Source organism: Mauremys reevesii, linkage group 1 (genome assembly GCF_016161935.1).
Source record: "Mauremys reevesii isolate NIE-2019 linkage group 1, ASM1616193v1, whole genome shotgun sequence".
NCBI lineage: Eukaryota > Metazoa > Chordata > Testudines > Geoemydidae > Mauremys > Mauremys reevesii.
Genome location: NC_052623.1, coordinates 329,141,561 through 329,165,207, shown reverse-complemented (window position 1 = coordinate 329,165,207; position 23,647 = coordinate 329,141,561). Strand labels below are relative to the sequence as shown.

The window sequence follows — 23,647 nt, the reverse complement described above, 5'->3', positions numbered from 1 at the left end:
GTATCTCTAGTATACACACAATTTTCTACATAAGCAGCTTCCAGAAACCTGGTTCAAGTTTATGTGCATACTCCCACATTCCAAGATCCAGTTTGTTAGGTTTAGAAGTTAATCAGAAAGTCATATTTCATTTTCTCATTAGTAATATGTCCTGCATTAGGGATGGACATTTCCCATGCATATTAAGGGCTCTAGAAATATTTCTCTTCAAGTGGCATATAAACATTTTTTAAAGTAGTGTTTAAGCGTCAGCTACTTTGTCTGCCAATTTAATTTAATCAACGCTTTTCTCCTCACTATCACTAGAAATATACCATATGGTTAATGAGTTCAGAATATTTATTATATGAAAATGAAAGCTTATGTGAAATATCTAGAAGAAATAATGTTTGAGGCTTCAACGTGGTAGCCGTGTTAGTCTGTATCAGCAAAAGCAACAAGGAGTCCTTGTGACACCTTAGAGACTAGCAAATTTATTTGGGAATAGGCTTTCATGGGCTAAAACCCAGTTCATCAGATGCATGGAGTTAAAAATACAGTAAGCAGATTTAAAATTTTATTAGAAAATGTTGAAAAATAAATGATACAGAGCATTGAAAATTCAGTTAATAGTCATCGGGGGTACCATACAGAATATAGGGGGATGTTAGTATTTTGACATTGGATAGCACATAACACATACAGTCTGCAGTACCCCCCCATGGGGGGGTTTAAGGTGTATGAATCAAGGTACAGTCATATACACATGATCTTAGCCAAAAGGCCAAGAAGCACATGAAAAGATGGGAGCTGCCTTACCAAGTGGGGGGGGGGTCAGTGTTAACGAGCCAATTCGATTAAGGTGGAAGTGGCCTATTCTCAACAGTTGACAAGAAGGGATGAATACCAAGGGAGGGAAAACTACTTTTGTAGTGCTAATGAGGCCAATGCAATCAAGGGGGCCCATTTTGAACAGTTGACAAGAAGGTGTGAGTATCAACAGAGAGAAAATTACCTTTTTTTTGTGATCCATCCACTTCCAGTCTTTATTCAGGCCTAATTTGATGGTGTCCAGTTTGCAAATTAATTCCAGTTCTGCAGTTTCACATTGGAGTCTGTTTTTGAAGTTTTTGTTGAAGAATTGCCACTTTTAAGTCTTATTGAGTGTCCAGGGAGGCTGAAGTGTTCTCTTACTGGTTTCTGAATGTTAAAATTCTTGATGTCTGATTTGTGTCCATTTATTCTTTTGCATAAAGACTGTCTGGTTTGGCCAAAGTACATGGCAGAGGGGCATTGCTGGCACATGATGGCATATATCCCATTGGTAGATGTGCAGGTGAACAAGCCCCTGATGGTGTGGCTGCAACAAACCACGTTGCCAACTCTGTCCGCAGTCTATTCAAGGGACACCATCATAGGACCTAACCACATCAGCCGCACCATGTGGTGTTGATAATAATTGGCCAATATTATGGTTAAGATTGAGCATGTAATGGATTAATGGGTCAAAACACTTTTTCCTGCTTTGTAAATGCAATATAAAGTGAGTGTCAATAAGCAGTGTCCCTTGCTAGTTAGGTCTCATACAGTGTGCTTGGTATGGAATTATGAGTCTCAGCCCTGGTCTACACACAGCCCCTAATTCGAACTAGGGTACGCGAATTCAGCTACGTGCATAACGTAGCTGAATTCGAACTACCCTAGTTCGAATAACTTACCGATCCAGGCGCGCGAAGCGAACTCCGCGGCTCCAAGGTCGACTCCGGCAACTCCTCCTGCCGCGGTGGAGTACCGGAGTTCGAACTAGCGCTTCCGGAGTTCGAACTATCGCGTCTAGATCAGACGCGATAGTTCGAACTCCGAGAAGTCGAACTCGCCGCGTCGACCCGGACGGTAAGTATAGACGTGGCCTCAGTGGACTCTGTCCTGCTATTACCAGTGTAGCCAGGACCAGGGTATAATTTCTTTCTAAGTGGAGACAGGAAGGGAATGGAGGGAGAGGAGGAGGAGGAGGATGGAGAGAGAGAATTTGGGTCACTGTAACAATACTGTCAGACTGCTTTCTGTTGGTTAGTCTGGCTCCGGTAATGATCAAGTGGAAATCACTGTAGTCCTTTGGCGAGCCCTAAATTCTGTGGCTTTTGCTGTGGGTGTGGAGTGACAGAAAACTAGAAATCCTGCATTTAGTTGAAGAAAGCCCTAAATTCTGACTTAGAACAATGCTTCTTTAGCTCTCGTCCCCTAACGCCACTGTTCTAGTTGTGCTACATTGATGACATCTTCATCATCTGGACCCATGGAAAAGAAGTCCTTGAGGAATTCCACCATGATTTCAACAATTTTCAATCCCACCATCAACCTCAGCCTAGACCAATTCACACAAGCGGTCCATTTCCTGGACACTACTGTGCTAATAAGCGATGGTCACATACCGGAAACCTACTGACCGCTATACTTACCTACATGCCTCCAGCTTCCATCCAGGATACACCATACGATTCATTATCTACAGCCAAGCTCTAAGATACAACCACATTTGCTCCAATCCCTCAGACAGAAACAAACACCGACAAGATTTCTATCAAGCATTCTTAAAACTACAATACCCACCTGCCGAAGTGAGAAAAACAGATTGATAGCTACCACAGTGCAACTATTTCTTTGCACTATTATAGGTTTTATAGGAATAGACTAACAGTCTGTTACATGTGTCATAAATGGAATAATTTATAAATCTGATTGAGTCTGACCTATGTGATTTTTAAGAAGGATACATTTTGTTTTTTTACATGTGGAAAAAGGAATACTTGACTATGCAGTGGTAGATGTCTGTTCATATGAAAAACAAAGAGCTTGCTTCATGCATTCATTATATTAAAAATAAAGATTATAAAACAGTAAAAAGTGAATATTTTGTCTGGTATTTTCTGTTTATTTTTGTAAATTGTATCTGACATTTTCATCAAGAATTTTTGTGGATATTTTGTTGAACCCGAAGAGGTGAGAATGCTGTATTGTTCTTCTTATGCTTGGCTACAAGTATTATTGAAGTTATTGACAGGTGTACTTTTTAGTTTTAGCTGACTGCTTTTCTCCTTCGGTGACTACATTAAAAGCTGTCTTTCAGTTTTGTTTTTTTTCCTTTTCAGTACTTTTTCCATCTCTGCAAAATGCATTCAGCCATCACAGTTTTTTTTAAATGTTCATTTTCTTTAACCAAAAAGCCATACAGAATCTGACAGTTCAAAATAGAAAATATACCTGATAATTAATGGTTAGAGCAACTGAAAGCTCTAATAAGGCACATGTATTCATCATGTATTTAAAGCATTGCAGTAGTGACAGTATAGTTATGCTTCAGAAGGCACATTAATTCTAAGCATCTATCTTCAGAAGTTAAAATCTTCCTCTATTTAACCATTTTTTTCATTATCTGAGCACGGAATAATAATTTTGATGTTCTAAAAATATTACTCAGATGGTTCTTTAAACTAGACTAAATTGGTTATTTAGTTTTTAGAAATTAAAACATCTCAAGCATATGGTCCTCAGTAAGGAATGTTGTTTTTCAAATCTGAAAACACTGTCTGAGAAACAGTATTAAAAAATTAAGGAAATAGTTTACTGTGCAGGTTCAGTGTTTTATTTTCCTTTGCTAGAGTAATTATACACCAGGTGCAGTTCCCAACCTATGCTTGTTTCTCTTTTGTTGCTCCTTTTCACTTGGATAATTCAGGAGGTTGAGAAGCCTTCAAACTTGGCGTGGACTTAATCGTTATGAGGACTAGGGCCTTTGACATGCTTAAAGCAATGTAAGGGTAAAATAATCAAGCTACTATATAGTCATTAAAAAAATGAACATAACAATAGCTTTCTAAGTCTGTTTACTACATATTCCATTAGCTTCTACTTTCTTTCTAGTACACCATATCAGCGGGCTGAGACTCTTGCCATTAAAATAGCAACTTTCGGTTAGACACCATTCACAGTCATGGAAATACTATGGCGATGGGTGCTCTATAACATCTAAGGCTATTTGTATACTAGAGAGCTTATAGTGGCACAGCTGTACTGATGCATCTCTGCTACTGTAAGATCTTACGTGTAGCTGCTCTGTGCCAATGGGAGGGAGCTCTCCCATCAGTATAATTAAACCACCTCCAATAAGCGGGTGTAGCGATGTCTGTGGGAGAAGCTCTCCGGCTGACATAGTGCTATGCATACTACCACTTATGCCGGCAAAACTATGTTGCTCTGAGTGTGTTTTTTCGCACCGCTGAGCGACGTAAGTTTTGCCAACATAAGTGGTAGTGTAGATATGGCCTAATTTAGAAATATCTTAGTGACATTACCAAAGAAATATTTCAAAAGTCTAGTTGTCAACGCTGAAGAAGTATCCTATATGGCAGTTCAGAAATGTGTGTGAAAGAATTTGGGGAAAGATGGGAGCAATTTAAAATGTTTTTTCTACAGAAGTTATTAAAGATTTCAGTAGTTTTAAAAAAAAATTTACAAAACCATAGTTCAGTACAGAAAAGTACATAGAAAAGTTGCCTTCTGCCAAGTTTGGAAATTGAATTCAACAATTCAGTTGTGCAATAGAGGGATTGTAGTCTTGCTTCAACTGCAAATCTCAACACAACTCTATGTAGCCACTATTGACAGCTCCATAATGATGTGAAATATTACTGTGGAAACAGCTTTTGAATTCCCTGGCTTTTGCTTGCTTAATTTCTAAATCTTCATTTTTTATTGCTAGTTTTACAACATAGGTCATTAAAGGACTAGGGATAATAGAATGCACTTTACACTTGCGTAGAATCCTTCCTCCACAACATCACAGATCCCTTTTTAAAAAAAAGAAGTTTATTATGAGACAGAGAGAGGTAATTTCAGTAACATTGTCCGAATAGAGGGAAGGTATTGGGGAACTAAGGATAGTTCCAGATAGATGAGCCAGCACCAGTGAGAGAAGTACGCCCCACAGTGTTCGTTTACAGTTGGAGAAATGAAATAGGTGGGTAAGAGGTCAGAGAGATAGTGGAGAGCAAATTAACAATTTTGATAACCAATTGTTTTGAACTGGATGCTGAGATGGGTGGGGTAAACGATAATTTGAGTGAGGGAATAATGTGACTGAATCATTATCGACACCTTGATATGTAATTAGTAGGGGACCATGAAGACTGAAAAAAGGAAGATACAGAAGCATAATATATAAAGAAGTTAGGATGTCCAGTGCAGTGCTCCACAGGAAAGGTAAACGGTGATCAGATAAATGGCTTGGAAAAGGACTTTTAAAAAGATATTTATTAAAGAAATGAGTGGGGGGCGGTTGAGGACTTCTAAGATTGGTATGGCAGGGAGCCAACCCTCCATTCTTATAGCCCACCGTAACCCTTCTACAGGGAGGAGGAGATGGTGTGGTCCTGGCAATGGATTTGCTGGAGGGACCTGGATGGAAAAAGAGGGGGACCTGGCACACTGGTAATTACAGAATAAACATGGGGTTACCTGTGCTGTACACTTTTATCTGCCAGGTAGTCCTAGACATCTAATAATACAGTTGCGGCCTGATTAAACCCATGTCAAATATCCCCTGTCCTCCTTTGGTATAGCCAGACAATATATGTTTGTATACTTCATGTCTAATACTGGAACAAGATTTAACTGCTTTTTTTTTGTAGTTACACATCTGTAGTTTGGGTATATTAAAACATTCCTAAATTTGCTTTAAGACTCTGAATTGTGCCATGTTACCTTAATAATGACTGCATCTATAAGGAATAAACTAGACATTTTCCATTTATTGAAGTGGATAGGTTTTTGAGTTCAAAACTATCCATACTAAAGTTGTTGTTGTTTTGGTTTTAATTATTTAACTGGATGCCATCCAGAAATGGACTTTCTCTGATAAACTTGAAAGGCACTTTGTTGTACTAACATCTTTTTCTTAAGTGCAAGCTGAAAGCTTTCTTCACACAAGCAGAAATGCAATAAAACCAACCCAGAGATATTTTTTTAAATTGAGAAAGTTTGTTAAAAATATCTGTTCTTCTTTGTGGTGCTGTTGGTTGGCCTTTCATCTCTAAAGAATTGACTTAAAGTTTCAGTCAGTAACAAGCACATACAAATAGGAAACTATGATGAGACCACCTGCTATATCCCACAGTTTCGCATTTCAGCATGTTTTGAAATCTGTGCTTTAGAGAAAGTAATCTTTGGAGTAGCAGAGACGTTTAGGTCAGGATGCGGAGCCAGTGCCAAATATGTTGATGGAAGTAGTTTACCTAGTACCAGCCTGTAGTTAACTTGACTCAGTGCACCATTATTAATTTCCTTAATTAACACTCAGGAAAGTAACTCACTTAAAAAAAAAAATCCCACCAGTCCCACACTGAAACCTCCCACAAATTTCTTTGTGTGTGTTTTCCTTTCATTACTGGTATGCAGCCCTGCTAGTAAAATAAATATAAACTAATACTTAACATTCGTACTGTTATAGCACTGATTGGAATGTCAGTCTTGTCCATACTCCTTAAATATGTTACTTCTTGAGTCAGTATGTGACTTTTGTCTCCAAGGCAGGACTGTATCATTGTTACAGAAATTTAGCCTCACATGCAGGTCACTGTGTATACATCTGTTGTGCTGTTAATAGATAATTGTTTTGTTCACCTTTATTTGTAGTAATGGTCCCATCGCACAGCTAGTTGTACAAACTAATGTACTAATTAATTTGAAATATTCTTTTACAATTGTTTAACGGGAAAAGCAAAAGTCTGCCAACTGATATACGTCTTGACATTTCTTTCTTCAAGAAATACCTTTGCAGTTCCTCATATTTGGGAATAGCTATAACAAGGGTCTCTGTACCGAGAAAGTAGTGCCATGCCCCTTGGATCTGACTGTTTGGCCTTTGGGTATTTAAGAGACCATGGGTCAAATTGAACCTGCTTTCTTTAGTCCTGATCTACACTTATGTTGGTTAGGGGGTGAGGATTTCTTTCTTGTTTTTTTTTTTTTTTTTTTTAACTGACGTAGCTATGTTGCTATAAGTCCTAGTATAGATCCAGTTATACCAGCAAACAGGCCCTTTTGCTGGTTTAGATTGTTTTGTTCAGGAAACTGGTATAAATTATACTGGCAAAAGTTATTTTCCTGATACAAACTGTATCTGCACTAGGAGGGTTTGCTAACATAGCTATGATGGCAAACCCTTTCAAATGTAAACAAGGCCTATGTGTAAGGTTGGAGTAACAATAATGCACAGCCTCATGCTATGGAAGTAATTTTAGAATGACTTGAATTACAGTTTTCTAGCCACTGTGGAGGTTGGTCACATGCAGAACTGTTAACATAACACATCTTTGTTAGTAGTAGTTTTCTAGCAAAGCTGGCTTTCATCTTGTTTTACTCCTATCTCCCCCAGTATGGCTGCATCCTAACCCTTTCATTTTGCCGAGTGCTGCCCTCTCTCATACCTTTGTTTTTCCTTAATTATATCATCTATAACTCTCTTTTGCCTTTCTCCATTTTTCAGTAGATTGTCTTTAAAATTGTGGAAAAATATTTGAATGTTTAACTTCATACGCTGGACTCTTGCTTCCTAAGTATTGTCAGTATAATCAGAAAGTGTTGGCTCAAACTGCAAGTCGATTTTAAATTTTGAAGTATTCATGACACATACAGTAAAGGAGGTAGAAAAAGAAGTAAGAAAATTCAAGGATTCTATATACCACATTAAAAATAAAATCTGTAAACTGAGATTTCTTATTCATGTGGCTCCTATTCATATTTTTTCCATTTACCATTAGAAACTATTATACTAAGTGAGCAAATGTTTGCTAGAACACAAGGAAAAACATTCATTGTAATGTATGCATTTTGTATGTAAACACTAAAAACATACATTTTAAAACCAAATGTAAGCATTTGAGATTATACAAATTATTTATATTTACATTGGTTTTCAGAGAGAGTTGTCTTGGAATTAAAAAGTTCTAGATTTAAATCCTATGTCTGGATTTTCCTTTCTTTGCAGTGTTGCCACTTAGTATAGTACTTCACTGTTAGAGATACAATTCTTCAGATGAAATGCTAACGAGAAAACTTTGTTGCTTGTCTCTAGTGGCTTTCTATGTGGGAAGTTGGAGTATGTGGCTCTATTCCAAAATTTTAAGGGATTATCATTGTGTTCTGGCCAACATTTGCTCACTTAGTATAATAGTTTCTAATGTTAAATGGACTAATGGATGGCTGGTCTGTTTGCCAACACAGTTACCAAACTACCAGTTTCTAATATATCACTTTACAAAGCACTTTGGAGTTCCTTGAAAATGAAAGGTTCTGTACAGAACTATATTTTAATTTGATAATCTGCTTTGAAGAGCAGGATTGTTTTAAATCATCTCTCACCCAACTACAGTGAATTAAGCCTTGAATTTTGGATCCCATCCCCACATAGTTTTTTCGAGGAGGATCCTATGCTGAGGACAGTACAGAAGATAGAACTTTATGCTCTAAAACCAGAGTGTTCTTACTGGGGATGGGAGAGACCTAAGGAACCAGCACATACTCCCATCTTTCGGTAAAATTATTTCTCATTTTCTCTGGCCTTTGGTGGAGGTTCATCTTTTCCCTCTCCTGATGCTCTGACAGGTTTCCCTTCAGTTTTTTCTGTGTTGCACACTCTCACTCTTAACACTCTCTGCAGTGCTCTTGGTGGTGTGCCTGCCACAGCAGTTGCCTTTTGGTTTCTGTGTCTGTAATTTCCATTGTTGAAGCACCATAGAGAGCTTGCATGGCCCCTTAGCTCCCTTTCTGGTGCCTTTCAATGGCCTTCTAACAGCCTTCTGCCTCATATTCAGAGAAAACAGACTTCCTGCCATATCCTTGTTCTGTCTTCCTCCTTCATGGACGTTACCTTCTCCTGTGAAAATGCATTTTCCCACTCTCATTGCTTCTCAGTTCTCAGTATAGTATTAAGAGAACCTTGGTTCTTGTGTTAACACTTTGGATGTGTTTTCAAGCTTGTGTTGAAGGGAATACATTCTTGAAAATCTGATTCTGCATGGTAACCACTGGATAGAAGGAATGGGATAATTTTCATGAGTGGGAGCTCATATTACACCCAACTTTTCATTTATGGTATCTTTTCCATGCAGGCTGGCTTATTTGCAAACTGTTAGTTCTGTGAGAATGCAGTCTGGTCGTTAAAATCATTGGCAAAGTGAGGCACACCAGATTTTGGAAACCTTCATACGAGTTCTCAGACTCTTCAGTCTTAGTGACCTCCTTTGCAACACTTCTCCTGCTGCCCAAAGTACTGAGGAAGGCAGTGAAGACATGGCAGTTGCGATTTTGCTGATTTGATGGTGACCCTGACACTCTTGGTTTTTAGACCGAATATGCCTAGCAGTGCCGTGTGGATACTTCCCAAGTTCCTTTACTTTCATTCTCAGGGGCTTGTGCTCTGCAGTCACATTCATCTCAGATTGGCTATGGGGGTCTTGAAGCTGCATTCTCACTGAGCATGACCAGGCTGGTAAGCTTTTTCATGAGCTTATGAAATGTCATTTGTCTAGAGCACCCTTCACTTGACAGGCAGTGAGGATTTATTTCCCCATAACTCCATACAGAGTTATCAGAATACCCTGGTTTCTTTTCAGATCATGTACATCTTTCATCTTTGACTAAAGACTTGTAAGGAGAAGAACGTTTGAGTTTATACACAGTTTCTTGAGGTTTCCCGAGGCTTTTCCTCTCTCAGGAAGCCTTCTTTGGCTGCAAGATTCTGGTAGGAGCATACAAGGTAAACCCACTTCCTGGGATTAATGCACTGTTGTCAGTCCTTACAATGTTTCTATCTGTTTTTCTGTCTTTCTGATATAAGGATTCTTATAAATTTCTGCATTCAATCTCTGAGTTTGCCTTTAGCTATAATAGCCACAGGCTGCCCTTAGAAGGATGAAAACCATGCCCATTTGGCCTCTGCAGGTGAAGGCTCACAAAGGGGGGCACCATCTCCCATTACAGTCAGTGGCACTGAAGCCACAGCCAGCACTTAAGCAAGATGAATGCCACATCCTACTAATGTTTCATAGATTAATAGATTCCAAAGGCAGAAGGGGTCACTGTGATTATCTAGTGTGACTTCCTGTATAACACAGTCCATAGAACTTCCCCAAAATAATTCTTACAGCATCTTTTAGAAAAACATCCAAGCTTGATTTAAAAATTGTGAGTGATGAGGAATTCGCCATGACCATTGGTAAATTGTTCCAATTGCTAATTACCCTCACTGTTAAAAATGTACACCTTATTTTATTTGAATTTATGTAGTTTCATCTTTCTGCCATTGGATTGTATTATACCTTAGAGCCCATAGTCAAATGTTTGTTCCCCATGTAGACATTTATAGACTGTAATCAAGTCACCTCTGAATCTTCTCTTGGTTAAACTAAGTAGATCGAACTCTTTGAGCCTATTACTATAAAGCATGTTTTCTATTCCTTTGTTCATTCTCATGGCTCTTCTTGAATCCTTCTCCAGTTTATCTACATACTTGATTTGTGGACCGCCAGAACTGGACACTATATTCCAGGAGTAGTTATGCTAGTGCTAAATACAGAGGTAAAATAATCTCTCTACTGTTGCTCAGGAATTCCATTTTCATACTACAAGGATAGCTTTAGCCCTTTTGGCCACAATGTCACTCTGGGAGCTCATGTTCAGTTTATTATCCAGCAGGGCCCCAAATATTTTTTTTTCAAAGTCACAGTTTCCCAAGATAGAGTGCTCCATCTGCAAGTATGTTCTACATTCTTTGTTCCTAGACATGTACAATTATGCTTGTGGTGTTTTCTTGTGCCCAGTTTACCAAGTGATCCAGATCACTCTGAATCAGTGATCTGTCATCTTCTTTATTTACTCCTCCAATTTTTGAATCGTTGAAAAACTTTGTGATAATTTTATGTTTTCTTCCAGGCCATTGATAAAATGTTAGATAGCATAAGGCCAAGAAGCAATGCATACAGGACTTCACTAGAAACACATCCGCTCGGCAATCATTCCCTGTTTACAGTTACATTTTGAGAACTTTGTTAGCTATTTTTTAATCCATTTAGTGTGTGTCATGTTAAATTTATATCGGTTTAGTTTTTTAATCAATACATACGGGACTAAATCAAATGCCTTGCAGAACTCTAGGTGTATTACATCAGGACTATTACCTTTATGAATCAAACTTGTAATATCATTAAAAATTAAAAAAAAGAAGTTAGCTTTACAGGATCTCTTTTCCATAAACCCATGTTGATTTGGATTAATTGAATGCCATATCAGCTGAGGATCAATGTCGCACTGACAGGCCTATAGTTACTTAGGTCTTCCCAATTACTAGTGAAATGGAAAGTATGTTCTTGTCATATGATATGGCTACACCTGTTTTTTCCACATACAAAACAGAAATATTTATTGAACACTTTCTGAATTATTATTGCTATTTCTCCAATTTCCATTTAGCCATGGACCAGTACCATTGTTGAGATTCTTTTTATTCCTAATATTTTTTTTTTAAACAACCCTTCCTTCTTGTCCTTCACTATGCTGGCCATAGATTTCTCCTTGTGTCTTTTTGCATCCTATACAGTCCCTACAATTCCTGGCTTCTTATTTATATTCATTAATATCAATTATCCCTTTATTCCATCTATTATATTTTACATTTTTAATCACTGTGTTCACTTCCCCTCTAAACCAGCTTGGTTTTGTTAACCAATATGCCCTTCTTCCTAAATTATGGGATTCTGGCTTTTAGGCCATCCAGTAGACAAAGATGGATGCCATCTCCTGCTATTTCCACTGAGATGAAAACCAGGCTGCCATGAAGGATGCTGAGAGTCAAGCATGGGAAAAGAGAATGTAGGTGTGCTAGGAGTGGGTACTGTGAGAGTATCGGAGAATGGCAATATATTCGGGAACAGGGGGAGGGATAGCTCAGTGGTTTGAGCATTGGCCTGCTAAACCCAGGGTTGTGAGTTCAATCCTTGAGGGGGCCACTTAGGGATCTGGGGCAAAAATTGGTCCTGCTAGTGAAGGCAGGGGGCTGGACTCGATGACCTTTCGAGGTCCCTTCCAGTTCTAGGAGATTGGTATATCTCCAATTATTACCTATTACCTTTAACAGGGCAAATAACTTTGAGGAATGTGGAGAGCAGAAGGCTTGCTGTGGGCATGCAAATAAATGGGGGGGGGGGGGGAGCATGGAGGAGGCAGAGTGAGGAGCCTACAAAGAAATATGGAGGAAGTGGGTTACAGACAGGATGCAGGGAAATGTTGAAGGCCAGATGCAGTGTAATGTAGGGTGTCAGAGGGAGAACGAGAAGGGAAAAGGAGGGCTGTATGAGAGGCATTTTGTCAGATTTTTTTAAAGACAGGCTCATGATTTTTTGGGTCTGATTTATGATTTTTAACATCTGGGGTTAGCAGCACTATTACTGCTGGCTACATCTTCTGTCTGGTCCTTTATCCCTTATCATATCTCTCTCTCTCCTCCCACCCTATGACAAGGAAAAATGACTGGTTATCTGTTCATTGTAGCCCTCTCTTCTTCCATCCTATCCTCCCCTATGCTGGTACTGTTTTATTATTTTTCTTACTATTTTGCGTACTAATTATCTGGAAATAGCTCTAATTAATGGACGAGTGTAATCTGCAGGGTCGGAGTGGGACTTCACAGATCTGTACCTCCTTTACCAGTTGGTGGCACCATAATAGTGTTGGGACCTCAATTCACTGTTTTAGGGTGGGCAACAGACTACAGTACCTGTAAGTAATTTTCCCTTGTGAACTTTTGAATTTGCTTTTTCAAATTAGATTGAATATTTGTAAAATTGAGGACTAGTATAGGCTATAATCCAACATATTTTAAACAGGTACTAGGTAAACTTTCCAACACACCTCTGCCAATATAGCTGATCTGTAATATCCATTTTAGTCCAGTTCTTGATTTCTGCTGATCAGAGACTACTAATCATGCTGATTTTGTCAGATTGTTTTTCTTGTAGTTGGGAAAATGCACACTGATGAACGGATTCATATAGTGTCCTTGGGCTTAATCCAAATCTCATTGAGGTTGGTAGAAAGAATCCCATATATTTCCATGGAATTTGGATCAGGCCCTTATAGTGAGTCTACTCAAAATGAAACCCAGATTACTAGAAAAAAATGCCTTTACTTACTGCATATTGGTTTTCTTCAGTTCACTATTATCCCCAAGTTAGTACACTTTCTTTCTATATTCTGATGTGTTCTACTGTAACTTGTATAAGGATTGTTAAACACAAACAATGTTTTAATATTTTTGTTCAGTTTTAGGACATTATAGATTTTAAAAATCTAAATTACACTTTCTAAATTTTTATAAACCCCATAAATGTAATTGAAAAAATTAATGTGTATGTGTCAAAATAGTATTTTTTTAAATAAATACTGTTAAGTGTTCAACACTGTATTAATGCAAATTGAACATTACCCAGCTGAAATCAACATAGGAATGGAAAGATTAACATTCCAATAGCAAGGGTGGTTTTATTAGCATCATTTTGAGATGGCTACACAGCTCACCAGTGGCATGTCGCAAGTGAGATATTCCAAAATATCTTTTACACCATATCACCTCATTAGGTATTTTGTGTATGCCACGTTTTATAGGAAAACAATTTTTAAAATGTTTGCATTCTTTAAAAAAAAAAAAGTGTGTTGGTACTGGGGTTTCTTTTATTCTCTCTCCATGTTTAAAATCATGCCATAGTATCATAAGTCTTGCTGTGCAGTGACTGCGAGATGAAGAATGCTTCTAAATATTTAGGTATTCGTCAATGTATTCAAATAGAATCATAGATTATTAGGGTTGGACGGGACCTCAAGAGATCATCTAGTCCAACCCCCTGCTCAAAGCAGGACCAATCCTCAAATTCCTAAATGGCCCCCTCAAGGATTGAACTCACAACTCTGGGTTTAGCAGGCCAATGCTCAAACCACTGAGCTATCCCTCCCCCCATAACTAACATTGCTTTACAAAATATTGACAAGCATGGGTGTGGAGGGGAGAGTTTCATCTCTTCTTCTGTGGTATAACCAAAGTGTGGTATTCCTCTACATAGACTTTCAAGCTATTTGCTCTCAATACATCAGAACTCACATCTATACAACTACAATAATTTGCATGACCATTTGCCATTGTTATACTTTCAGGTCAGTCATTTGCACATAGACTGAATATCTGTATCTGCACTATTGTGGAATTTGCATGTTGCATTTGAGTTCACAATTTTACCTGTGACCAGGGCTGCTGACAGCAATTCCAGGCCTGCTGACAGCAAGGGCTGTCCCCATGGCGGTGTGGGGCCTGGGGTGGAAATGACGAATCTGTTACTTCCAGGGCTGACTGCACTGGCCAATCTTGCCAGCCCCCAAAGCCCAGGGCCCAGAGCAGTCGCCCGATTCGCTGTATCCTAGGGACAGCTCTTCCAAGGGCAGAGCAGTCAATGTGCCGCCTAGAACAGTTTGCTTGACGTTCGGGCAGTGCTGCGCCTGCGCTGTCTGATGCCCAGCGAGCTGCCGGCCGCGCTGCTGGGCATGTTCTTCCACATGCCCGCCGAGCTGCCATCGCTACCGCCAGTACCACCCCGTGTGCCTAGGAGCCCCGCAGCCCACCAGGGCGATTTTAAAAGGGCCCGAGGCTCCTCATTGCCACCACTGCTACTGCCGTCACCCCAGTGGTGGTAGCAGCTGGGACCTCCTGGGCCCTTTTAAATCTCCCAGGCCCCTGGGCAATTGCCCCCTTTGCTCCCTTCCCCTCCCCTCCCCTCCTGTTGATGGGCTTGCTTGTCACTTTGCACTCATGGGGGTAAATCTTCAACTAGTGTAGTTTGTTATAACTCCACTGAAGTAGGATTATGATTATTTCTACCAGCTGATGATATTCATCTAAGCTTTTGAAGATCAAACTCTAATCCTGTCACTGGTTTAGGGCTGAATTCTTGCAGTTTCTGCACCTCGGACCAGTCTAATTGTGGGGTAAAATTTAATGTTTTGGCGAGATAATAGAAGTCTTTAGAAGGCAGATTTTTATTATCTGCTTAGAGGTTTAGAATATTAACATAAATTCCAGTGGGGCTGGATTAGCGAGTGAAGTACTAGTGAGGCAGTCAAAAATGAAAGGTATGCCACTGGACATGGAGAACACCACTACATCTATGAAATGTGGTTAATTACTGATTATTAATATTAAATATATAGAAACAGAACTTTCATTTTTTTAAAATGCCATTATCCTCATCTGAAAAGTTTATATTTTATATCAAACAAAAATGTGGATTTAAATAAGCAAATGAAAAGTCTTCATAATTTTTGCTATTATGTATTATTTATATTATATTTTCCTCCTTAGGATAACTACACCTTTGCACAGCCAGGGATTCAAAAGAAAGTGAAAATGCTGGAAGAACTTGTTAGCCGGATCGATGGTAAGTCTTAAAAGCTAACCTAGACTCTAAATGGTGCTTCACTGAAAGTCTTTAGTTAAAAGCTTTGTGAGTAGTCTAGCCAATATCAGTGCAGTTATCTACCATGAGAGTGTAACACAGCCTTTCTCAGGCAAGGTGTCATACTCAATCAACTTGTGGCATAGTGGCCTTTGCAAGATCACTGTTGTGTATCATTTAAAGGAAAGCCACTAGAGCATGAGCCACTTTCATTACTTTTTATTAAGGCAATATAATCAAAATTCAATGGCAATCTCTTTGCAGCAGAGTAATGGCCACATACAAAAGGCAGCCAGCATTTATTTCCCATTAAGCTCAATGATTGTTGTAATTCAGCAGAGTCACAGTGGTTGTTTATGGTTGTCCTTCGGCACTATGTTTTGTTCCTTTGTGCATCGTTTTGCTATCAAGAATGCCTGAATAATTTCTCTGTGGAATCCAATTAATTACTAACTCTGGAAATAACATCTTTAATATTATAGATAAATTACAGTATATTGCAGGGATAATTTTAGATTATGCTTTCATGTTTTAGCAGGGAACTTTGAAATATTTTCTACCTTCATCCTTAAAATAATTCCCTTCATGAAATGCTGACTGTCGTATTGGTATAGCAGAGTTTAATTAAATGGAATTCAAGAGATAATGCCTTGCCTATTCTAAACATATTCTCCTGGTAGTTTGTTAAATTAATTAACAGAGCATTAACAAAGTGATCCCAAGCAGAACTAAACATATATTTGTGACACTACCCTGTCAATGATGAGAGAGAAAAATAAATGTTATTTCTTAAATAGCTTAATACTGAATAATCTTCTTGAAAAGATGAATTCTTTTTTCATTATACATATTGTAAGCTTTTCCTGCACCAGTGTTAAACTTGTTAAACTTGTTTGCACATATTTACATTCTGGATTTGTCTCTTTTTACCTTTAGTGTCATAACAAATAAAGGTTAATGATAAAATTAGTAAAGGTGGATGTTAAAATATTTTTAATATTGACAAAATGAGGGAATGAAAACCAGTCTTAAAAAAGATAAATTGTTTAGGAGACTGTGAAAATGTACAGGCTATTAGATATATGTATGTAATAAACTTTGGGTAATACACCAAGTTAATTTATCAAAATGTTAGTGGATTTAGGTGAGAATTTCAGTCTCTTCTTCTTCAAGTGATTGTCCATATGTATTCCACTTCTCATGCATGTGTGCTCCACACTTGTGAAATTGGAATCTTTTAAATGCCAGTGTCCATTGGAGCCATGCCTGCATCCTGCATACCCTATAGTCCTCCGTAGCCAGTGGCATAAAGATTGGGGATTGGCTCAGCTGCCTTTCAGTTCTTTCTTACTGCCCGTGGTACTTCTTCGGCAGGGCCTATATCTTTGCACTATGCAATTTGCTTTTATTTATCTAGTGTTGTAGATGTGATTTTTAGTATAGTTAGATTAATATAGTTTTTAAGCTTGTTGGCATGCAATAAAAAGGAAGAAATCTTTTAGATAGGAGGTGCTCTATCCACAGCTGCCCCTGGACCTGGCAGAGTCAAAATCTCCCAGATTTAAATCCTGTCCCTTTTGCAAGGCAGCTATTCTTATTAATGATGGAGACTTGAAGTGCTGCTTCTGTCCAGGTGGGGCACATACACCACTTGAATGCTCAAAGGGGGAATCACTCCTAAAAACTTTTCCTCGTGGCAAGGTCCATGAAGGCATCCTCCCAGCCAATTGAGAAGATGACTTCCAAACTGTCACTAACTGCTTTGGTAATCCTTGGGTCCATGCCCAGCTCCAGACTTCAGTCCTCCTCAAGAAAGTCCCATCCATTCATTGTGGAATTGGCAAGAGCCTCCCTACCCTCCTTGACAGTGTTCCAAGGAGACAGAGAGAAAACAGAATGGGTCACAGGGTGATTGGAGAGACAGATCTCCCCAGTCTACTTTGTGCTGGCGAGGAGGCAGATAAATGCAGAGATTGGGTTATCAGATGGCCTTGGTGCCATTTCATGAGCTGGTGAATGCCTCAACTAGTATCAAAGTACTCGCACTGAAACACTTGGCATGGTCATCCAAGCTCCCTGCCTGGCACCAAAGCACTCAGAACTGAAGCACCCGGCACTAACAAAAGAGTGCTTTGTCCTGTCATCTACAGCATATACCATGCTGCCCATTAATGTGCAGGGTATGCCTGTGAAACTGACTTTCTCTGTTCTGATGAGATTCACAGTATTGAGTGACTTGAAAGTAACTGTCCTCACAAGGTTGCTGTTGCCACTTAAAAAAAAGCCCCAATGACATTTGGGTTGGCTACCTCAGTTCCTGCACAGAATATTCTAGAACCTTGTAGAACTCCCAAGAGTGGCTCCATGTATGGAAGAGGGATTTCTCTAAGCAAAATGGAGAGATGTTTCCCACATACTTACTGCACTCTCCTCACTATAAGCCAAGCTGCTCTGACAGGGAGTCAGATGACATAGGATGAGATACTGAGAACCTAGCTGTGAGCCCCTTCTTGGCATCCTCCAGGACCTACTGTATTCTTATCTGATGTAATTGTGGCTGTTCCAGGCCTCTTGGGGGATGCAACTCAATAGAAAGACTTCATTGGCTGCTCTTGACTCTAAAGACAGGTTTTCATCACCTCTTAGACCACCTCATGAAAGGCAACTGGTCCACCATACTTTTTAGTATCAGAACCAGGATTTAGAGCAAGAAGATCTGCCAGAGACAGATGTCCACCCTATCACATTAATGATATTGTCATCTTTAGCTAATAAGGCTCTTACTCCAATTGTTTCAACCCAGCCAGATGAGCTCCTGCAAGATCTGGTGCAGTTCCTTCAGTCCCTCGTAGATTGCCAATGTAAATAAATGAAATCTTGCTGGATCCAGAAAGGGACCTATGGCAAACCCCAGCATCAGTGATACCCACTTTGAAGATGAATAGTTGCTACCAAGTCCCCTTGAAGGGGTTTATACATTTCTATAATTACACAACATTGGAATCCATAGTGGTTGCAGCTGTCTACAAGTGGTCTAAACAACAGGGACCACCCAAAATGACACCATTGCATAAGTACCCCAAAGGGTTAGACCTCTTGACCATAAGGCTTATTCCTCAACCAGCTTACAAATGTGCTTTTCAAACTACTGAGTTCCTGGCTAAATACAACTTCCTGAACAGGGACTGAGCATTCCAACAAGGAGCATTAGGCAGTGTCTACACAGGGCAAATCAGTTAAAGATGTGAAGCCAATTTGCATAAATTAAAGCATGCTAAACCCCCATGTGGATTCTGATCTATGCAAAAAAATAATGAATTTTCACTATTTGGACAATGCAGAAGCATCTGTTATCTGAAGAGATCCCAATGGCAATGATTCTAGATTTAATTCTAGTCCTGAAACATTTGGGGATCTGAATTATCTCCATATGAGTCCATTTGGCAGCTCTTTCTGCTCTTCCTTCCATAGAGGGTCTCAAAGTCTTTTCACCCATTAGTTGGTAAGTTCCTCAAAGGTCCTATTCGCGTCTTTCCATCAGTCAAAGACACTTAACAATCCATTGAAATCCCAGAAGGGAGATCGGCATTAATGAGATTCCTCTTTGAACCTGTGGCAACCTCTTTGTATCACCTGTCTATGAAGACTATCTTCTTAGGTGCTACCATCTCATCCAGAAGAATAGGAGAGATCTAAGAGGTCATAGGTCCCATTGAAGGACCATCATATACAGTTTTACCAGAAGGACAAGGGGACATTAAGACTTCACTTGAAGCTCTTACATAGTGTCAGATTTTCATCTAAATCAAGTGATTTACCCAGCAGTTATCTTCCCTAAACATCATGCTAATCTACAAGAAACTAGGCTCCACAATTTAGATGTACCGAGAACGCTCTTCTACTATTTGGGAATTCACCATGATTTTCCTGGCCGCCTCTTACAGGATGAATGGTGAGCCTGTCTCCACACACTGTCTAAATGGGTTTTGGACTGCATTAGACTGCAGTATGATGTAGCGCATTTGGACCTACCTACCTACACAGAGCAGAGCTTGCTCCATCAGAACTCAAGCAGCGTCTGCAACTTCAGTAAGAGGCATTCTAATCTCAGAGATTTGTAGAGCAGCTACCTGGAATTCAGTTCACACCTTTACACAACACTATTCAGTGGTTTCTCAAGAGCTGATGCTCCCTTGGCAAAGCTGTCTTGCCATCCCTGTTTCAGTACATGCAGAACACCCACCTCTTGGACATGAGTTCACTGCTTGTGAAGTACTAGAAGTGTAAGACATGTGGACAATCACTTGGAGAAGAAAGAACGGTTATTTATTCTATAGTAACTGTGGTTCTTCAAGTTCTGATGTACAGAACTTGATCTGTCCTCCTTCCCCATATCACCTGGATACTGTTTTGGTGAAAGAACTGAAAGTTGATTGCAGCTGCCCCACCCTTTATGACCTTCTCTACATGGTGCTGGAGGACATACATGGATCCTGCGGACACTTCTTTTCAAACAAATCTGATCTTATGTGCATGTGCATCAGAAATGGAATTTACTTGGATGTGGATAACACATCTTGAAGAACCACTGATACCAGATTTGCCTGTTACTTTGGGGTACGCTCATTTATTAGCATTATTCTTCGGGGAGGAGGGAGGTGTTCTGTAATTCTATCAATGTACTGCTTATGTCACTTGTGTTTTCATATGGAGTTCTACTTCTCCCTTCTGCAAGTTCCTTCCCAATGGAGCTATCGTGCAGGACCTAGGTTCCCTAGGGCTGGGTTCTTCCAGCCCCAGAATCAGATGAACACACACATTAACAGAGCACGTGTGAGCGGATCAGGTCAATCAACACTCCCAAGCTGCCACCATTATTTCACCCTGGACTCAGCAGGCTGGGTTGAGCAGCATTTCCAAGCTGCCTCCCTCCTATGTTCAGCACATCCCGGTCCCCGGTTTCACGTTACAGTTCTGGTAGTAACCCACTTGATGAGCAAACCCCACAGGATTTTTGGGTGCTACAGTAATCTTTAGCTTAGGTAAGAGAAATGTTGCTGCAGAGCAAATGGGGAAGCCAAAAACACAAAACGGAGGGAGGGAGGGAAGCAACCAGCTTAACCATAAAAGTTATTTATTGCCAGGTAATAACCATACAAGGAGAGCCAAACAAACTAAACAGTTGCAATATTAAATGTAGCTTAAATTTGATTATAAAGGTCAGGTTTAGAAAACTGTAATCACAGAAGTCAGGGTTAGAAAGCTATATCTAGAGTAGGAAAAATAAAAAAGGAGAGAGAGTTGGGTTCTCACCACTCCGTGAAGCTTGAACTGGTTGGGGTTCCCAGGTGGTGGTGGTACCTGAGGGTCCAGAATGCTGGAGACAGGCAGAGCCCCCAGCACAATCAGTCAAGAGAAGAGATGAAGTCCCAATGGAATTGATGCAGATTTTGGATCCAGGCATCAGAACACTTACTAGAGTGTGGGTAGGGTTTTTTTTGTAGGGAAACAACAATGGATCAAGGGATAACACTGGATTTGTTCATGGGTAAACTGATGGCTCAAGGGAGTATACCACAGCTGTTTTCTTCAGGTTAAGTATCAGAGGGGTAGCCGTGTTAGTCTGGTTCTGTAGAAGCAGCAAAGAATCCTGTGGCACCTTATAGACTAACAGATGTTTTGCAGCATGAGCTTTCGTGGGTGAATACCCACTTCTTCAGATGCAAGCAGGGGAAATTTCCAGGGGCAGGTGTGTATTCACCCACGAAAGCTCATGCTGCAAAACATCTGTTAGTCTATAAGGTGCCACAGGATTCTTTGCTGCTTCTTCAGGTTAGAAAATAGGAACTGATCATTCTTAGCTATGGGTGTGTTCCTTCAAGGGAGCTCGCAATGCAATTAGGCAGCTTCAGTATTTTGGATACCAATAAAGGATTTAGTACTAGAATTGGTCAGATAACTACTGAGCTGGGTGAGTGCAGGCGTGGGTTCATTAACATCTGGAGGAGAGATCCCCCCATCATGCAGTGCTTCCTGGCTTTTCTGGTCCCAGAGTTCATAGAATCATAGAATCTCAGGGTTGGAAGGGACCTCAGGAGGTCATCTAGTCCAACCCCCTGCTCAAAGCAGGATCAAACCCAACTAAATCATCCCAGCCAGGGCTTTGTCAAGCCTGACCTTAAAAACCTCTAAGGAAGGAGATTCCACTACCTCCCTAGGTAACCCATTCCAGTGCTACACCACCCTACTAGTGAAAAAGTTTTTCCTAATATCCAGCCTAAACCTCCCCCTCTGCAACTTGAGACCATTACTCCTTGTTCTGTCATCTTCTACCACTGAGAACAGTCTAGATCCATCCTCTTTGGAACCCCCTTTCAGGTAGCTGAAAGCAGCTATCAAATTCCCCCTCATTCTTCTCTTCTGCAGACTAAACAATCCCAGTTCCCTCAGCCTCTCCTCATAAGTCATGTGCTCCAGCCCCCTAATCGTTTTTGTTGCCCTCTGCTGGACTCTCTCCAATTTATCCACATCCTTCTTGTAGTGTGGGGCCCAAAACTGGACACAGTACTCCAAATGAGGCCTCACCGGTGCTGAGTAGAGGGGAATGATCACATCCCTCGATCTGCTGGAAATGCCCCTACTTATACAACCCAAAATGCCATTAGCCTTCTTGGCAACAAGGGCACACTGTTGACTCATATTCAGCTTTTCGTCCACCATAACCCCTAGGTCCTTTTCTGCAGAACTGCTGCCCAGCCATTTGGTCCCTAGTCTGTAGCAGTGCATGGGATTCTTCCGTCCTAAGTGCAGGACTCTGCACTTGTCCTTGTTGAACCTCATCATATTTCTTTTGGCCCAATCCTCAGTGCAGTTCTTTCCTTGGAATCTCTGTTCTCCATTTTATATGCTAATAGAGATGCCTCTCTGTCCCATCTCCGATGGAATTGAGGCTAGGGGAGTTTCCTTAATCCTGTGACCCTTGTCCAGAGGGGTTTAGGTGAGTCTCCCACTGCCTTTTCATTGCTTTTTGTAAATCATTCTTCTGATCGGTTTTGGTTCAAGCAGAGGCTGGGGGGCGGGGTGTCCTTCATGAGTCAGACAGGCTGGATACTCTTCCCTGGTTCCCCAAGAACAAAGAGCTGACTGGTAACACCACATTTACTGTTGTGTAAATAACCATTCTTTTCCCTAACAAGATATTGTTAAAATAACCCAGCTCACAATATAAATCACATTTACAATTCTCAGATTATCTTCTTGTTTCCGAATAAGCCTGTTTTACATTTATCCTTTCTTCAATATATGTTTTATTTAAATTGTATAACAATCAGTGAACAAGTCCGGGTATATACACAAACTCTACCAATAGTGCACCAACACCATTTTGTTTACTTTGAGTCTTACTGTAACTAAATTATTGTTCTGATTTTAAAAAGTGAGTGTGAGTGTGTGTGAGTGACGGACTACAACCCCAAAGGGAAAATTTTCTCTATAGTAGAACTTCCAAGGTAAGTAAATTTTAGGGCCTAAGAAACATGAGTGTCATTTTCAATTTTTTCATACTGTCATCTGAAAAAATGTTGTATACATTGGTAGGTTCTAACATCTTAAATTAACCTGGTTAACTGTATGCACTCTGCATAGTTAAACTCTAAAATTTACTTTCTTTAAATTCAGCACCAAAACAAACTCATTATTTTCAATGGGGTAAAAAAACCCTATATTTGAACAGCATAAAGTGCCGCGTGTCTTAAAATACAAGGAAATACACAAGCAGCATATGAATATATTTTTAAAAAATTATTTAAATATCAGAACATCAGTTGGGTAGCAAAGTCTAGGCATCAAGATGTAATGGATCTGTGGTTCAGAATACATGAAGAATGATTATTTGTGGTGTAGTTGTAGCCAGCTTTATTTAGCTCAAAAGCTTCTCTTTCACCATCAGAAGTTGGCCCAATAATAGATATTAACTCACCCCCCCCCGCATCTCTGAAGAATCATTAGTAATACAATACACAGTACTGTAGATCATGTACAAAACATTTTAAAGCATCAATCATTAAAAATCCATGCTGTGCCTCCAGTTGGACCGGTTCCAGCAGCAAAAGAGGATC

The 23,647-nt window shown here is 39.9% G+C and overlaps 1 protein-coding gene across 8 annotated transcripts in view; it reads left to right on the top strand.

The window, feature by feature from the left end:
• Window positions 1-23,647, top strand: part of TBC1D22A (TBC1 domain family member 22A) — a 421,974-nt gene that overhangs the window by 187,167 nt on the left and 211,160 nt on the right. For all 8 annotated transcript variants that reach the window (XM_039515243.1, XM_039515232.1, XM_039515281.1 and 5 more), the window contains exon 10: window positions 15,437-15,512. In XM_039515243.1, the coding sequence (XP_039371177.1) occupies window positions 15,437-15,512 (76 nt within the window). The remainder of the gene's footprint in view (window positions 1-15,436; window positions 15,513-23,647) is intronic.